At 40.2% G+C, this 18128-nt stretch overlaps 1 protein-coding gene across 2 annotated transcripts in view; it reads left to right on the top strand.

The window, feature by feature from the left end:
- Positions 1-18128, top strand: part of AGO2 (argonaute RISC catalytic component 2) — a 57588-nt gene that overhangs the window by 23403 nt on the left and 16057 nt on the right. Inside the window, exons 4-14 of one of the 2 annotated variants that reach the window (XM_030969457.1) lie at positions 3445-3626; positions 5459-5595; positions 5729-5863; positions 7021-7108; positions 7768-7915; positions 8115-8234; positions 8369-8491; positions 10162-10295; positions 12571-12755; positions 14560-14719; positions 17438-17528. In XM_030969457.1, coding sequence (XP_030825317.1) covers positions 3445-3626; positions 5459-5595; positions 5729-5863; positions 7021-7108; positions 7768-7915; positions 8115-8234; positions 8369-8491; positions 10162-10295; positions 12571-12755; positions 14560-14719; positions 17438-17528 — 1503 coding nt within the window. Of the gene's footprint in view, positions 1-3441; positions 3627-5458; positions 5596-5728; positions 5864-7020; positions 7109-7767; positions 7916-8114; positions 8235-8368; positions 8492-10161; positions 10296-12570; positions 12756-14559; positions 14720-17437; positions 17529-18128 lie in introns of both variants that reach the window. The other variant, XM_030969452.1, reaches the window with a different exon arrangement.

Raw genomic sequence — 18128 nt, 5'->3', positions numbered from 1 at the left:
TGTTCTGGGCTTGGTTTTTTGTTGTATTTGCTGGCAGCTCTGCTTCTTTTATAACTTTTTCTTCAATATAAATACTTATCTGCTTGCCTTTAATGGTTATCAAATATGTTTTCATTCCTCCCTTAGTGTTCCTTATTTTCACTTTTTAATTTCTTAATTTTTTAGACCTTTTAGAGCAAATATGGAATATGTAAATATTAACATGATATTTTCTTAGTTTTTACTTGTACATATTGAGAAGAAAGTAGTATTTGGGACAGCGTCAAGGTAGGAAGATATTAAAAGTCTCCTCTTTCCCTGTAGGTTCTACACAGCAAACCCAGGTCACCTCTAACAGCAGCTTTGTATGCAATTCCTGCTTTACTTGTGTATTTCCCTAAAATATCATTCTACAGTTAAAGGTGGAATTTAATTTCACCTGAAATTGGAAGCTTTCTCACCTAGCAAGGTTCAAGAGCAACTGATGTATCTTAACCTGCATCTTCATTAGTCTTTTATTAGAAAAACAGTAATTAGGAATGAACAGAGCATCAGTTTGGTGTAGAAATCCTGCTGCTATTCCCTTTTCTAGAAAGAAAATGTTAATCCTGTCTGTGGCCACAAACTTGCCTCTCTGTCTTTCTGAAGTATTGCTAAAGACTCTGCACATGACAGAAGCAGAGCTTTGTCTACACCCATAGCTTGTTAATCTGTTTTCCTCTGAATCCCTGGGAAGGAAAAGCTCTTGCATTAATGGAGAAAAGGTACATTGTATGCTCAGAGCATGATAAAATAACCATGTGATGTTGCATTTATTTTATGGAGAAGAAGAAATACTAAGTATTCCTCAAAAACACACGGTCAGGTGTAATTTTTTTTTAAACAGTGATAGTGCTGATTTGTGTGAGTCATTCAGACCACATCAGCTTCAAGACCTATTCTTTTGAAGAATAGCTTTGAAATTTTTCTACAGGCCTAATGATTTTTCACATCCTGACCCTTTCATTTAGCTCCTTTAGCTGCAAAATTGTCACCTCTGTTGCAATTTAGCAGTGAGTTGACTGCTAAAAAAACAAATGTCAGATAGCATCCTGACATTTATTTGGGGATAGAGAAGAAAAAAAAATCTTGTATTTTGCTTTAGGATGTATCCTAATAATAAAGGACATAGTAAAATTCCCATCTAAAACTACTCTGTCCTAATTTTTTCGTATTTTGCTTACTTTGCCAAACATGAGAGTGTTCATTTGTCCTCAAAAGTACAGAGTGAGATAAATAAGATATAACTGAAAGAGGAAGAATTCTGATCAGCAGTGCCTAAAAGTATGTGTGAACTTTTGGATGGGGGATGTGGATTAGGGACATTTTTTTAAACAGGGTGAGATATTTAATTAAAAAAAAAAAAAAAAGAAGCACAGGAAAGTTTTATTTAAACCTTACTTCTTTTAGCAGTGACTCCTAATTCAACTCATTTGGAGTTAGACCCAGCACCAAAAACTGTTTTGGGTCAAATTCAGCAGTCACAGCTCTGCTAACTTTTACTGGTATTTGCAGTTGGGCACCTGGAATAGAAATTCTTCAATCTCTTAATTTTATTTCCACCAAGGACAAGGGTACTGCAGCACAGGTTACTCTTCATCTCCCATTGGTGAAGGAATTTTGTAAACTGATACCATGAGAGGAAAAAAAAAAGTTTTTTTTTTTGTTGTTGTTTTTTAGATTAAGGGCACCAAAGCATTCAGTAATCAGATGAGTTGTGTATGAGCAGTATTTGGAATAAATATAGAGTGGTTAGGGTGGGAAGGGACCTTTAAGGCCACCCTGCTCCAAGCCCTGCCATGGGCTGGGACACCTTCCACTGGACAAGGTTGCTCAAGCAGGAATGGTGAAACTTGATTTGAAGGAGAGGTTTGAAGGAAAATGCAGATCAGGTGTGACAGACATCTTCCATCTGCTGTAAATGAGATGCAAGGTGAGAACTTTTTCATGGTGTGGTGGAAAAAAAGACTTCATGGAAAGCTTCCAGCCTGTGTGAGCTGAAGACCACAGCAGTTTCTTTGCACACACAGCTTTCAGCAGGGCTGACCTGGGCCAGACTCACAGCAGTGACCCCAGGATTAGACTCAGTTCCCACTGCCCTCCTACAGCTGTGCAGCTCCTTCCTCTGCTCCAGTCTCCCTGGGGAATGGTGTTTGTGCTGGAGGAGAGATTCAGCTGTAATATTAATTTTAAAGATGGTCAACTCATTTTTGGGGGTGCATGGGAAGACTTCTTATTTTATATATAAAATAAGTTGTTTATATATTAATAAGTCTTTTATATATTAAAAAGTATATTATATATTAAAAAAAGTATTTTATATATAAAATAAGTGTTTTAAATTTCCTTTTTATTTGTGTTTTATATTTCTTTCCTATTTTTGAACCAAAGAAGAAAATTGTTACAAGAGACCAAATGCTGACAGATATTCGTTTGCTGTTAGCCACCTATTATTTTTGCTAATTACACCTTGCCTCTTAAGTGAATGCCTTTTATATTTAAATTACAAGCTCCCTAGCAGGGAAAATGCAACGTTTTTGTTTGTATCCAGCACAAAGGATACTCTGATCTTGTTAGTTCTTGTAGTCACTCCCAGACCTCCTGATCCTTTCAGACAAGCCCTAATTTTAGTCGGCTTAAAAACCTTGGTGCTCAGACTTCTTTGTTTTAAGAAAGAGGAGAAATCAGCATTAGAAATAATTACAAGTAAATGGCTGAAGTAATTTACCACAATGTAGTTTTCCACTGCTTTTTAGACAGAAAATACAAAGTAGGGCATACCATGGCAAAGAAGTGCCCCTGTTTCCTACCTGATACCATCACTGGCACTGGGGGTTGTAGTTTATTCTTTCTTTTCTTACTTTAAAAGTAACAATTTTCGCTTGGTGGCTTTTGTGGGTTTTCTGCTTTCTTTGCATGATGGATAATTTTTTTCTTTCTCTTTTAAAGCTCCTTTCTTCTCTTGTTTGAGCTGTATCTGCAGCAACAGTATGTAAAGCACTCTGGTGCTCTGGAGAGCAAATACCAGAAATTCATAAATCTTGGCAAGTGGTGACACCCCATGTGTTATTTTAGGCATGCAGAAGCTGACACGAGCAGCGACGCGCTGGGGCGTGTTAGGGATCTGAAATCAGGTTATGGGATCTTCACCGAGACCTCCCCGTTGATACGAGCGCCTCCAAGTTCCAGTGTTGCCTCACAGAAGAGATAGATGCTGGCTGGGAGGCCCTCCAGGCTTCTGAAATACCCCTTGGGGAAGATGGAGCTGTAAAAAGAGGCTGTACCTAATCCATGATGTTGCTTCATCCTCGCTTTTTGTCTCCTCCCTTGCTTTGTGGTGTTGTTCAGAGGAATCCATTGTCCCTTCTGATTTCCCCCCTTCCAATGGAAAGAATCATCTTGGTTTGTTGTTTGGCATTGTTGCAGGTGGAGCTGGAGGTCACTCTGCCAGGAGAGGGAAAGGACAGAATATTTAAGGTGGCCATCAAGTGGATGTCCTGTGTGAGCTTGCAGGCTTTACATGATGCTCTCTCTGGCCGGCTGCCGAGCGTCCCCTTTGAGACCATCCAGGCCCTGGATGTGGTGATGAGGCACTTGCCTTCCATGAGGTGAGGGGAAGCCCTGGAGGTGCTTTAGGTGTGACTTGGGTGTTTGACAGAATCACAGAATCACAGAATAATGAGGTTGGAAGGGCCCTCTAAGATCATTGAGTCCAACCTATGCCTTTACACCTCAACTAGACTAGAGCACCAAGTGCCATGTCCAGTCTGTTTTTAAACACTTCCAGAGATGGTGATTCTGCCATCTCCCTGGGAAGAGCATTCCAGTGCTTTATTTTGATGGCTCTTTGGGCAGTTTGTGTGGCAGTTGTGGCTGTGTGGCAGTGGCAGGCTCAGCAAGAGGCCATTGGTGCTTCCCTGGTCACCTCCAGCCTGGACACGAGAGCCTTTCCCCAGAGTGTCAGACTGGCCCCATGGTTGTGTGTCTCAGGTCAGGGGGACTCTGCCATCTCCCTCTTCCCTCTCTGGCCTTGGAGAAGGCCCAAGTGGGAAGTGCTTGAACATTGGTAGATTATCGTATTTTTTGGGAAATGCCCCGATGAAGGCAGGAATGATGAATCTGACTCCGTGTTCTCAGGAGGCCAATTTATTACTTTATAATACTATATTATATTAAAGAATACTATATTAGACTATACTAAAGAATACAGCAAGGGCACTTACTAAATGCTAAAAAGATAATAATGAAACTTGTGACTCTCCAGAGTCTCAACACAGCTTGGCCCCAGTTGGACAGAGAGTCAAAACAACTCACACCAGAACCCAATGAAACAATCACCTGTTGGATAAACAATCTCCAAACACACTCCACATGAGCAAAACAGAGGAGAAGCAAATGAGATAAGAATTGTTTTCCTTTTCTCTGAGGCTTTTCAGCTTTTCAGGAGAAAAATCCTGGGTAAAGGGATTTTTTCAGAGAATGTGAATGCCATGGTGGATGTGGAAAGGTGGATTTAAACCAACTTCTTACCCTGTTCCTGTGTGTCTTGGATGTTTATTGCCAATTTTGTATAAAGGTTGCAGTGCTAGGGAACATTAATGTCACTCTGTGTGGCTATTTTGATAGGAAAGAAAAGATTGGAAATTATTTGTTTGTTTTTCAAGTGGGACCTACAGCATTTAAAGTCTCACCCAAGAGATACTGGGCTTAATTCTGCTGCTGTGACACAAGTCACTTAAGACCACTGTGCAAATTATATTTAATTAGAAAGCAAAGAACAAAGTTTAGTAGGGCTGAACTTTCCCATATTGGAGCTTTAAACAGCTAATATGAGTTAAATAGATGTAAGTGTCTTAAAATAGCCTTATAGTATGTTGACTTTATCCTCAAATTTAGGATAAAAAAATATAAAATTAATCAGGTTTTACAGCACAGAAACCAGCCCAGAATGTCAGATACCTTTGTTCAGAGGAGCACATGGGCTCTGGATATGATTTGTTTGCTATTAAGTTTGCAGTACTTAAATATCAAGATAAAAGATAGATCAGAAATATTTGTTAGATCATTATTTACCCTCACATAATGTCTGTAATTCAGAGTATGGGGAGAGATTGTTACTTTGGTGTTTTAATAGCAGAGACTTTGAATTCTTTTCTTAGGGAGGCACAGATGAAGTTTTAATAGAATACAAATAAAAAGTTATTGATGCTTTTTTGTTGGAATTAGTAGATATTTTAAATTTAAACCTGAGTAGTAGCCAGTTTCTTACTGTAACAAGCTGGGGTTTGAGAGGTGTAACCTGAGTCTGGCCAGGAATCTCAGATTATTGGTAATTTTAAACACTGACATTTCTGTGCTTTTGTGGAAAGGAATTGGCATTAGTTATGGATTTATTGCAATTTTTGCTTTTGTTTTCTGATGTGAATTTGTTTTCTTGCAGGTATACTCCTGTGGGGAGATCTTTCTTTACAGCATCAGAAGGGTGCTCAAATCCTTTGGGTGGTGGCAGAGAAGTTTGGTTTGGCTTCCATCAGTCAGTCAGACCTTCATTATGGAAAATGATGCTAAACATTGATGGTAGGTTCTGGGAAGTATTTTCTCATTTCTTCTTGCTCCTTAATGGAAAGTCAAAATTTTAGTTCCTTTTTTTGGATTTCCTAAAAATTTCCTCTGTATTGTTGTAACACACCATTAATGTTTTTGTCTGCAGTGTCTGCAACTGCATTTTACAAAGCACAGCCGGTTATTGAATTTGTCTGTGAAGTTCTGGACTTCAAAAGTATTGAAGAGCAACAAAAACCTCTGACAGATTCCCAAAGGGTAAAGTTTACCAAAGAAATAAAAGGTAATAAAGGAATTATGTACAGCTGCTTTATTCTGTCTGATATGTTACCACTATGTGTTCTAAATATTTTCTACAGCAGTTGCCAGATTGGGAGACAAAAATTTCATATTTTTTGCTTTTGAAACCTATCAGTAGTACTAATCCCAGTTTCATGACAAAAATATTCCAGTTCCTGGAATATTCCAGAAGGTTCCAGAAGATTCCAGATCTGATGATTTCTAAATGTTTACAAAGACTTGGATTTCATGTTTTTTTAATTACCCAATCTTAAATTTTTCCAATTGCTGATATCAGGTTTTTCATATTTCAGATTTTACTAATAATTTAGCAGTGTGTTTTTGCATACTTAGGCATCTGTCCTGCATATACTCTCTTGGAAGTAAATAACAAGTTATTCTAGTTGTAGTGACTGAATCAAAGAGGACAGAAGGAAGAAATCTTACTGGTTTTGTTCACTGAAGGCTTCCTCTGCAAAATGGAGATCCTTCCTTCCTGATACTCCTGGCAGAAAGCAAGCAGCTTTAAAAAGAATAAATCCATAAATCCATCCTGCATCTTCCTTTCATATTTCTAAAAAAAATTAACAAAATTATCTTTGCCCAACTAGAAGTTAGCAGGGAAAGTACAAATAAATCCTGAGTTTGCATTGGTTGTGTTTTGAAAGGATAATCAGGCAGCAAATTGCTTCACTGTGGCCTCATTCCCATGAGCTCCTGGAGAGGCTGTTTGGGGATTCCACTCCAGCCACACCCCCAGTTCATTGCAAGAGTTGGAGGTCTTACAGACCCCATCTGTTTAGACAGAAAGTATAAATAAGGGGTTTTGTTTCAAGGAGCTTGTGTGCCCTTTTTGTCCTTTCCCCATCCTGGGCTTCCTCAGAGGTCCAGCACTGGAATTTGCAGAATGTGCTCAGCGTCATCTGTGTCCTCTGGGGCCTTTGGGATTTCATCTTGTCTCTGAAATTCTGTGTTGAGCTTTGGCTGAAGCTCAGGAGTTTTGAATTTTAAAACTGTAAATTGCGTTTTGAGTTCTGTCTGTGCTACCTGTTGGGGCTAATTAGAATGGCTTTATTACTCTTTTTAACTGCTCTTGTGTAGCAGTTTAGGGCTGACACCTTGATTTTGGAGAAATGGTGATTTGTGCTTTCCAATTTTTAGGTCTGAAGGTGGAGATAACACACTGTGGACAAATGAAAAGGAAGTACAGAGTGTGCAATGTCACCAGACGACCAGCAAGTCACCAAACGTAAAGTATATTTCTGCTTTTTAAGCATGTGTTTGGTCTCAGGCTGGAAAAATACCTTGCCTGCCTTACTGAGGTGGGAAAAGTTACCTTGAAAAATGATGCTTTCTTTGGTTAATACCCTTAAATATACCTCGAAGTATTTTCCCAGTTTTGCTCTTCTTTTTGTTCCACTTTTATACTGTAATGAGTATCATGGCATTTGAACCTACTGCTCTGTTTTAGATCTGGGAGGTTTTTTTGGTTGGATGGGATTTTTTTTTCTGTTATTTATGGATTTCTTTAAATCCTGTTTGTAGCCTGATGTTTCCCACAACTGGAATAGAAAAGTGGTGCCAGGTGGGATCAGCCTCCTGAGGTTGCTTATTTGCAATCTCTTTTTCCTCTGGAAAAAAAGTTTAACTACCAACCAGAGATTTGCAGATAACCTGAATATGGAGACAGTGATTCCCATTTGTAAAGAAGCAATATAAGGAACAAAACTGATACCAGCTTTTTTACAAGAAGATAACTAATCAGTATCTGAATCTGGTTTTTAATTGTTTGGGCTTGGTTTCATCCTCTTTCAATAAGCTTAACTTGTTCCAAGAAATGTACTGAGGAGCTGTGGGGAAGCATTTTGCATGAAGTAATAGCTGCTTTCCATGTTTGCTTTCCAACAGATTCCCACTTCAGCAGGAGAATGGACAAACAGTTGAATGCACTGTAGCTCAGTATTTTAAGGACAGGCATAAATTAGTTTTACGCTACCCTCACCTTCCATGTTTACAAGTTGGACAGGAGCAGAAACACACATACCTTCCTCTGGAGGCAAGTAAACTCATAGAGAATTCTGTATTTTTGCAGCTGGGGGAAGGGGGTCAGAGGGAAAAAGATTTAAAATATTGGCAAGCTGTTTTTTGAGCAGCAAAATGTTGAGAAATTCAGTGGTGCTTTCAGTGAAAGAAAAGCCACAAGCCCAAAAAAGAATTGGACTATGTTTAATTTTCTTTCTGTGGGGAAATTTCAGGTGTGCAACATAGTGGCAGGACAAAGATGCATCAAGAAACTCACGGACAATCAAACTTCCACTATGATCCGAGCCACTGCCAGATCAGCCCCGGACAGGCAGGAAGAGATCAGCAAATTGGTGAGTGCTGTGCCAGACATGAGGCAGGGGTAGGAATGGGTTTAATTTTGCTCACCTTTAGCAGGTGCTGATGTGTTTGTACATTGCACACAGGTTATTTATGAGCTTGGTTCTGTACATTTTGATCATTTCAGATGCGGAGTGCCAGTTTCAACACCGACCCTTACGTGCGGGAGTTTGGGATCATGGTCAAGGATGAAATGACGGATGTGACTGGCAGAGTCCTTCAGCCTCCCTCCATCCTCTATGGAGGCAGGGTATGTCCAGTGACTTCTGTACAGTCTGTGCTGGCCTCTGTAATGTGGTTATTTTAAATTAATTGTGTTGTGTGCAGTCAGAGGGCTGGCATGGGTGTGTTGTTCAGAATTTGAATTTAGGTTCTCAAAGTCCTTAAATTTATTGGCTGATGTGCATCTCTTTCGATTTCTGTTTTGTTTTGGAAAGTAAAGCTGGGTTAAAAATGCCTTTTTTTGCCTCAAGCACTCTTGCATTGTGTGTTGCAAGAAGCAGCCTGCACATAGTGGTTCAAATCAATGTGTATGGAGAAGAACAAAGACCATTTTAATTGTCACTGTATATATTTGAAAATACGCTGAAATTTTCCTGAACTTCTGTCTGGTTTTGAATATTCTGGGTGGAACAACTGTGCTTAGGGCAGCTGTCTTGAGGTATCATCTCTATGAGTATGTCGTTCCCCATAGTCATCTCTTCCTGTTTGGAATATTTGCCCACATGTTTTTATTTTCCAATGGCTTTTCAGATGGCCTTTCTGACAGAATCTTTTTCCTGTGATATCTTTAAAAAAAAAGAGCTTGAGAAACAAGATTTTCCATCAGTTATATACTGGGACTTGTTGCAAGATGAAAGCTTTAATAGCTGGGATAATTTCATTTGTGGAGGCTTTTGATGATCTCTTCAGATCATGCATTGCCAGCTGAATATAGTTCTGTCCCTGTGCACAGCAGAGCCTCCAAACCCATAATGGGAGAGGATCTTGAGTTTCCTGCTTGAAATTCTTCAGATGACTCAGGCAAATTAGCTGAAACCTCCCTTCCCTGGCAGGTTAAGGTACCCCAGGCCTGACCCTGATGAGGGCACTGCTTTCATGAGCTATTCTGGCACCAGCAGGCTGGGGGAACTTACTGGCTGATGTATGTTTGAAAGTCATATTGGGGGAGGCACTGCCTTCGGCACACACAACTCTTTGCAAAATCCTTTATCAGATTCATGTGTGTGTCCTGAAAAATGCCCAGAAGCTTTAGTTGTTGTTGCTAGGTGAGAAGGAAGACATGATGGTAGCTTGTCTAAAGCATCTATCAGTATTTATTAAGGTAATTAACATCACCAGAATTACTTTAGCTGCTTTATTACATCCCTTGTCCTCTAGATAATCCATCCCAGTAATATCTGCTTGGTGGGAGAAATAAAAGTGTTGGGCAGGTCCAAGTTGAATAACTGATCACCTTTCTCAGCTTGTTCACATTTTTTCTAGAGCTGTATGAGTGACATTGAACCACTATTTGTCTCTACTTAGTGATGTGTAAAATATTCATAGTACTTAAATTAACTTTCCCTTGGAAAGTTCACTGAGCAGTTGTCAAGTCACTATAGAAATGCAGATTCTTGTTAACATTCCATACCAAGCATGAATCTTACTTCCCATATATTTGCTGCTGATAAATGCAACCAAAGGCAATGATCAGCAATAAAAATGAACAATGTGAGTTTTATTTTTCACCTGGCTAAGAAGCTGTGTTGCTACAGTGATAAAATGATTATTATAAGATGGATGGATATTTGTACATGGGAGAGAGCAACCTGAGAGTATAAATCACCTCCCCTTGAAGGGAAGTAGAAGCAAAGCTCATTTTTGTTTAGCATCAGTCAAGTTTTGCATTAATGTTTAATTTTGACCTTCCACTTCCAGAATAAAGCAATTGCTACACCAGTGCAAGGTGTCTGGGACATGAGGAATAAACAGTTTCACACTGGAATTGAAATAAAGGTTTGGGCAATTGCCTGCTTTGCTCCCCAGCGCCAGTGCACTGAAGTTCATCTTAAGTAAGTGTTGTGTAAGGTGGTGATTTTGTCATTTATTAAGGATGCAAATGTCATGATTTCACTTTTAATAAGAATTTGTTAATTTTTTTGTAAATTGTTAAACATAGCAATGCATTTTCTGTCTCTTTGTGTTTTGCATGATGCCAGTCTGATTTCAGTGCCAGCATCAGGAAATCCTCCAAATCAGACTTTACAAAAGCCATTTCTGCTTTATGGCAGGTTTCTGACCAGTGAGGCCTTAGGGTTTAAGATACAGAAGTGATGTAATGATGGGTGTTTATCACTGAGTGTTTCTCAAGAGTGCCAGCTAACATGTGTGTTCTCTTAGGTTCCTTTCCTGGTTATATGGAGTACATTTATTCATGCAGAATTTCTTTAAAAGGAAATTTCTTGTCCAAAACCTTTTCCTCTTCAGAGTTTCTGGAATGTGCAAGTTGCTGTATTTGCCAGATGAGTAGGACTGGTTGTTCCATTGGTTTTAGGTGTTTGAATGAAACTTTTAGATTTGGTTTCTTTATCTTAGGATGGGACAGGATTGTTCAAAGACTGTTGTTACAGTGACATCTGCATTGGCTCAGGGAAGGTGTGCAGATCCATGTCTGATCCCTCCTTCCACGTGCAGCTGCTTTCTCTTCATGCATGGACAAGTGGAGCTGCCCTGGCAGTGACTCAGCTGCTCTCTGGGAGGTGAATTCAGGGCAGGGGTTGCTCACACCAGTGGCATTGCCATGGCACTGTTCCTTCACATGGTTTGCTAAACAGCTTGGGAATTTTTCCTTAACAAGTGATGAGCAAACGGTGGGAATCTTTTTACTGCCCATTGTGTGAGGAAGGGAGGGACTTGTTCTCTCCAGGCACATGTCAAGAACTGGGCTGCTAGAGAACTTTCCCTTCTGTGATGTTGCTTGTAGTGGAAATGCTGTGTAAGCCAAGTTACTCAGTTTTGAGAAATAGGCAGAAGTCCTCAACATAATGAGCCAAAATAAAATTATTTGAATGGCTTAGAATGAGTTTGTATATACCATGAAAAAAATTGCTTCAAGCCAGGAAAATATCTACATCCTTTTCCATCTTGTGGTCTCTTGTTACATCTTGTTGATCAAGTTGGGGCTCGAATGCTGCTGATTCATCAGAGGAAACACCGTCAAATGCTCTAAAAGTCTTCAAAATCATCCTGGTTTACCTCTTAGGAACAGAGAGAGAAGAACCTTTCCTTGTAGGCACTGTACTCCCAGATGGACTTTAAAAGGCTCAAACCCTGACTTGTTTCAGACTTGAATGTTGAAATCACGGAAAGGTTTGGGTTGGAAGGGACCTTAAAGATCATCTTGTTCCAACCCCTCTGCCATGGGCAGGGACACCTTCCCCTAGACCAGATTGCTCCAAGCCTCATCCAGCCTGGCCTTGAACACTCCCAGGGATGGGGAGATGTTCTGCCACTGACTCTGCTGTAGTGAGTGCTTGTTTTTCCAGAGGAAATATCCATTTCTGCAAGGAGCCTCAGGCTGCAGGGCTGGAGCTCACAGAGTCTTATGATTCATGCAAGTTAACAACAAACAGGTTTGGAAGAAGCTGAATCTTCACACCCTCTCAGTCAGTGATACCCTGGCACCCTGTGGTGGAGATGAGCAATGTTTTAGACAACTGTGGGGGGGGTTAATAAATAAAGGGTTTTTATCAGTGAGCTAAAAAGGCTCTCAGGTGGAAGCCTCTGAAGAAATTTGGTTGTCTCCATATCTGATCACTTCCATCAAAGGGTGATTTTTTCCCACCAGCCTAGGAGAAGGTTTGCCTTCATCTCCAGGACACACATTTTCTCTGGTATCTATGAAATTGTGCGTTGTTATGGATGCTAAAGCAATTCACTGAGACAATTGCTGGTAATTTCTGTTGGTTGTTTTCATCATGAGGAAAAAAAGGAATATCTCCAGGCCTTTCTCTGGCGGTAACATGGAATTATGTTAGAGCAGGCTATGCCAGATTGTCATTATTGCAAAAAGTATTTTATCCTGTATTTCCCATAGAAATAAGGTAGAATTTGCCTAGGAAATGAGTTTTTTTCATTAATGGTGTTATTTATACAGCACATTTCCTGTCTTGTCTTCAGTGACTACACAGGCATTGCCAATTAAAGAGGCACATTGGGTTAAATTCCCAGGTTTTTGGACAGCACAACTCTGCAAGTTTAACAGGATTGTTCCATCAAAAATAAGATCAAAAATGAGGATGGGTTTTGACTGTCTGATAATGTAATGTATTTGTGTGCCTTGCCCAGGTCCTTCACAGAGCAGCTGAGGAAGATTTCCAGGGATGCTGGAATGCCAATCCAGGGGCAGCCCTGCTTCTGTAAATATGCCCAGGGAGCTGACAGCGTGGAGCCCATGTTCAGACACCTCAAGAACACTTACACTGGGCTGCAGCTGGTCGTGGTCATTTTGCCAGGAAAAACACCAGTCTATGGTCAGTGAGTGGAAATGTGCATTTCAGTCACAGTTTTGTGTGTTTTTTATGAGCTATCCAAAGGAGAGAGGTTTAATGCTGGTTTAACTCTATAAATTCCAATTAGGGACTGGGCTGTAAATTAATTTTGCTATTATTTTCAGTATGTTCTCTGTGCTTTGAATTTGTTTTTGCCATTTTCCCTGCTGATTGCATTTGAGAATGCCAACACAGGGTTTGGTGAGATTGGCATTGATAGGCAGTGGATTATAATATGCTTAATAGAACTTGTGTGCTGAAAATTCCAATGACTTCAATGACTTCAAGAACTCTTTTAGCTTTTAGAACACATTTGCTCACTCAAACAATCTCCCTTGGCAAAAAATATTGAGTGAAGGAGATTTCTGTCTATTTTTCTTTTAATTTCAATTTTTTAACTTGGTTTGCAAGGATACAGGTGCACAGAAAGCAAAAATTCAGCAGAAAATTCACTGTTTTTTTGGAAACAGTGACAATTGGTGCATTTTACATGGCATCCACACATGGGTTTTAGTATGTTTTACACAAACCATACATTTTCCAGCTCTTCCTATAGGCAGGACTGCTTTTTTCCTGTCCTTCCTCCCTCCTTTTTCACTAACCTTGTCCAGCTGGAGCAGCAGCCACTGTTTTTCTCCCATAGTTATGTGGACTCTTCTCTGGTGGATCAGATCTATCAAGCAGCTGCAGATTTGTTTTATCCCATCCCTCACCATTTTAATATAGCACAAAATAATTTTCCAATTTTAATATTAATCTCGTACAAGATGAAAAGAGATTAAGCAAGGAACCTTAAGGAAATAGTACTTTTTTCCCCCTTGAATTCAGCCTGCGAAGGAAGTGGCTCATCTCTAATTTGTACAATAGAAATTCAGTGCAAAATTGCATTTTTACTATTCCTGTTTGGCATTAAAAGGGAATTCTTTTCCTCTGCTTAACCACTGAGAGGATGTGGTACCACTCTGATCTTCTTTCTGTGTCATTATCTTTAATTATAGTTATTTCTGCCCCCTCTAATAATCTCTCCTTATTTTCTCCCCACGCTCTTCCATACCCTGCACTTCCTATACCCACAGTCTTGTCTTTTCTTCCCACCCTGCTCTTTCCCTCTCCTGTTGCCAAAGAGGAGGGTTCATCTTCTCTGAGCCCATCTTGGAGCCTAAATTTCTTCCCTGAGTGTAAGAGTGTGTGGGTCTCTGAAAGCCTTGAAGTCTCAATTTTGTTGTTAGCAATAGGATTTGATTTAACTGTTGGAACTGTACAGTACTGAAGGAGTTTCTTGGAGTTTTTATGCACCATTGTCTGCTGAGCTGGCCACTTTCCTATGCAAGTGATGAACTTGCATCTTCCTATCAGTGAAGAACTGATAAGCTGCTTGGCTGAATATTGCTGAGCACTTTATTGCTAGGTTTGTGTTACTATTCCGGTGTTTAATAATGCAACAAGTGCTCCATATCCTAATATTATCCACATTGCCCACATCATTAGCCAAAGCTGATGATATGATACTACAAATGAAAAATAAGAACTAATTTTAAAAAATCTTAGTTAATATAAGCCAGCAGTGCCTTTAGTTATTGCATTTAGGACTGGTTAGGTGGAGCAGAGCAGAACTGGGGGAGGTTCTGAAGGCTTGGTGGGTTTGGGGTTGTTTCATTGTGTTCCTTTAAGCTGGAGCACCACTTCACTAAAACTCCAGGTGTAGTTAATTGGACTGAATTCAAGTCTCCTTCATGGTTTGATTTGCAATTTGCAAATCTTTTATTTTGTTTTTCTCATTCTGCAGCGGAGGTGAAGCGCGTTGGGGACACAGTGCTGGGAATGGCCACTCAGTGTGTGCAGATGAAAAACGTCCAAAGAACAACACCACAAACTCTGTCCAACCTCTGCTTAAAAATAAATGTCAAATTAGGAGGTGTAAATAACATTCTACTGCCACAGGGAAGGTAAGTTCATCTTTCAAAGGGGAAGAGGTTTTTGTATTGCGAAGAGAAAGTGAGCCATGCTGAGAGAACTGGGAGCTTTTATCTGCGGCCATAGCACTGCAGCTTAAGTGACTCTTCAGACAAACTCTTTTGGCTTCTAATAAATAGTCCTGCAGAAGTTAGGTTATGAAGACAGGAGAGGAATACTTGTTTCTGTTGAAATTTATTATAAAAGTATTGTTTTAATGATCTGACCACTGAAGTACACAACTTCAGTGTGTAACAACTTCAGTGTTACAACAGCAACAACTGTCACTAGAATGAAAAATCTCTAATATTCTGTTTGCCCTGAGTTTTCAAAAACAAATAGAGGCCACCTAGAACAGCAGTGCATTTTCTTTTGGCCAACATTCTTCTCTTTGAGACTCTTGACCACAGTGGAGACATGAGCCTGCACTGGGCCATGGACTGTGCTCTCAAAATTCCTGAGTTTGCTGGCTGTGGAGCCCACTGTCCCTCCACATTCAGTGTTGCCATGAAGGTGGAGTACTAGAGTGGCCCTGAATGTGCCAGGCTCACAACATTTGCCCTGTGCACCTGACCTTGTCAGGGTTCTTACTGTGCTGTCCATCCCTCCCAAAAAGTACCTCCAGTACTGGCACTTCTCTGTTGGATCCCTTTCTCGGTGTTTTGCAGGGCATTCTGTGATGGTGATCCTGCATTATCTCTGAACAATCCTCTCTCTTGCACTCACTAAAAGCTGTTTCCAGACAAGAAGGGACCCTGGCTTCCTTAAAAATACCCAGTCAGTGCCTGTGTCCTGGATCAGGGATGGTTCAGCTGGAGCCAGGACAGCTGGAATGTCTCTGGGTTCCACGGCTGCACCATCAGACTTTCCCTCTTTGAGGCAGGGAGAGAGGGGGCTTCCCACCAGCTGGGGAGCAGCTTTGCCTCAGCACCCAGCCTGTGTCCTCCCAGACCCCCATCCAGTGTGGGTGCTTCATTCCTGAGATGGGCAGTGGGGCAGGGCCAGGCTGTGGGGCAGAGCTCCCTGTCCCTGGGCACCATCCCTGCTCTCTGGGGTAGATGTCAGGGTGGTTACCCAGGACAGTCCCACCTTATTTATAAATGCTAAATAGATTAGGCCTATCAGCAGCAGCCACTGTATGATATCAGCATCTAGAAAAAAAAATTTGAAGCCTTTAAAAGGTGCTGGGGTACATCCAAACAAATGGGTGAAGGACTGGGGAAAAACTCCCCCCTGTATTGCTTCCTCACAATGGGCACCATTATAATGAAACCCCCCAGACGTGAGCTTAGCCTGTAGTTGTACAGCCATGTGTCCATGTGCCAGAGGAAGTTTAAATCCAGGAATTGCTCACCTTATTGACCCGTTGTGCAAACTGGGTTACAGCCACAGTAGCCTAAGTCATAAGATCCATGTTTAAATAAGGAGCTGCAAATGGGAGCACAAAATGTATCCACAACCATGTGCCAGCCAAACCAGGGTAAGTTAGACCACATGGTGCCTAAGGAGGTTTCTGTGTTCAGCACACAAAATTAGGTTAACCAGAAACTACTATTATTCCTTTTTCTTCATTTCCTCTCAATGCCCTGGAGCCCAACACTGGGCACCAAAAACTGCTGGGTTAGGAGACAGGTGTCTGCCAAGGAAGATGGGACTCTTCCTGGAATGGAAAAGATAGATGACCCCCTCCCTCCAAATTATTGTAACTTTGGGGGCTTTCAGGCAAAGATGTGGGTAAAGGAACAACAGTTTTTTACTAGAATATATATATATATATATGTATATATATTTAGACAAAGAAGCAACAATAGCACCAATAACAAAACTCAAATGACAACAAAAGTTAACAGAATTCCAAGACACCCAGCTATTTTTTTTGTCTCTTAAGTACAGTCCATTCATCATCTCTTAGGCAATAAATGTGAAGAAAATTCCCTGAGAAAGAAAAAAAAATCAAGTCAAGAAAAAACAAAAAAAGTCTCACCCCCAACATTACCTTCCCATTTCATTTAAAGAAGGTCTGCTAACAGATAAATTAAGCTTCATAACCATTAAATCATTCCTCCACAAAGAAATTATGGTGGCCCAAGATTTCCTGTTTGAAATTGTTTCATTAAGAAATAGAGTTGAAGTTTAAAACCTATGTTGTAGTGCTCTGGTGGTCCTCTCTTGGGGCAGTGGTTTAATATCTTAACCTAAAGATTTGTTTAAAACTTTCAAGCTCAATAAAAAAAAAAATCTACTTTGCAAATAGTAACTTTGATATCTACTATTTTTGGACTTCCTTACCAAGACTGTTTTTTATTAGGAAAAATATATTTTTTCAGAGCATCTGCATATGTGCACAGTTATTTCATTTTCTCAGATGCCATTTGTTACTAAGGGATCAACTTAGCAACTTCTACTCCTTTTTTTGGTCCAGTTGATAAAGGTTGCAATTATTCAAGTTCGAAAAAACTAGATATATTTTAAAACTAATTTTTGATTAAGAGCAACAATTACCTCTGCTTTAAAAATCTGCCTAAGTATTTAGCATGAGAACCTTAATCAGGATTTTTAATTACTGCCACAGAATAAGTGACCAACTCTGATCAAGTGCCAGTTGTAGATTAATTCATTGCAGGAGTACAGAGTGCTGTTTATTTGAGTTTTAATGAGCTTTATTAAGCATAAATCTTGCTGCTTTTACAAATTTCCCTTCTCTTTGCCAGACCTCCAGTATTCCAACAGCCTGTCATATTCCTTGGTGCAGATGTAACTCACCCTCCAGCTGGGGATGGGAAGAAGCCTTCCATTGCTGCAGTGAGTAAATTGTGTCCTGCTTTTCCCCCCAGCTCCCTCCTGCTGCTCAGCTCTAATGCATTTTATTGCTTTCAATCCTTTTGTGGTCCATTGCTTCTGATTGCCTAATTATAGCATTATAAATTATTTTTCTGCAGGAATTTATTGAAACTTCAGAGAGCTTGCTCTGATGCTAATTACTTAAATGTGTGTATTAGCTTGTAAAATGCCTGAGTTGCTGATACACAGAGGAGCTTTTCTGGGAGCTGATATTTATTAGCAGGCTGATAATGAGCTAGTGCATGCTTAAATCTGCTTCTTCAGCACTTAGAAATGTTCAGAATTTCTTCATTGCTGATAGGGAACTAGGCTGGCTCAGCTGTGGTTTCTGGGGACTCAAGCTCCTAGAAATCACAAAATGTGCAGTAATCTCTTGGAAATGTCCTTCTTAAATAAATACAGGGAGTGGTCTTTAGCTTGTATTATGTCAAACACCTGTAGTGGCTGCTCAGGATTGTTTAATAATGAAGTTGTTTGGTGATGTTATGTATCTGTTTTGAAAAGTTACACCTGTGTGTCCAGGGAAAACCAGGTGGAGATGTGTGGTATTTTCTGGGACCC

This window comes from Camarhynchus parvulus, chromosome 2 (genome assembly GCF_901933205.1).
Source record: "Camarhynchus parvulus chromosome 2, STF_HiC, whole genome shotgun sequence".
Classification (NCBI taxonomy): Eukaryota; Metazoa; Chordata; class Aves; order Passeriformes; family Thraupidae; genus Camarhynchus; species Camarhynchus parvulus.
This window is presented reverse-complemented; position numbering and strand designations above follow the sequence as displayed.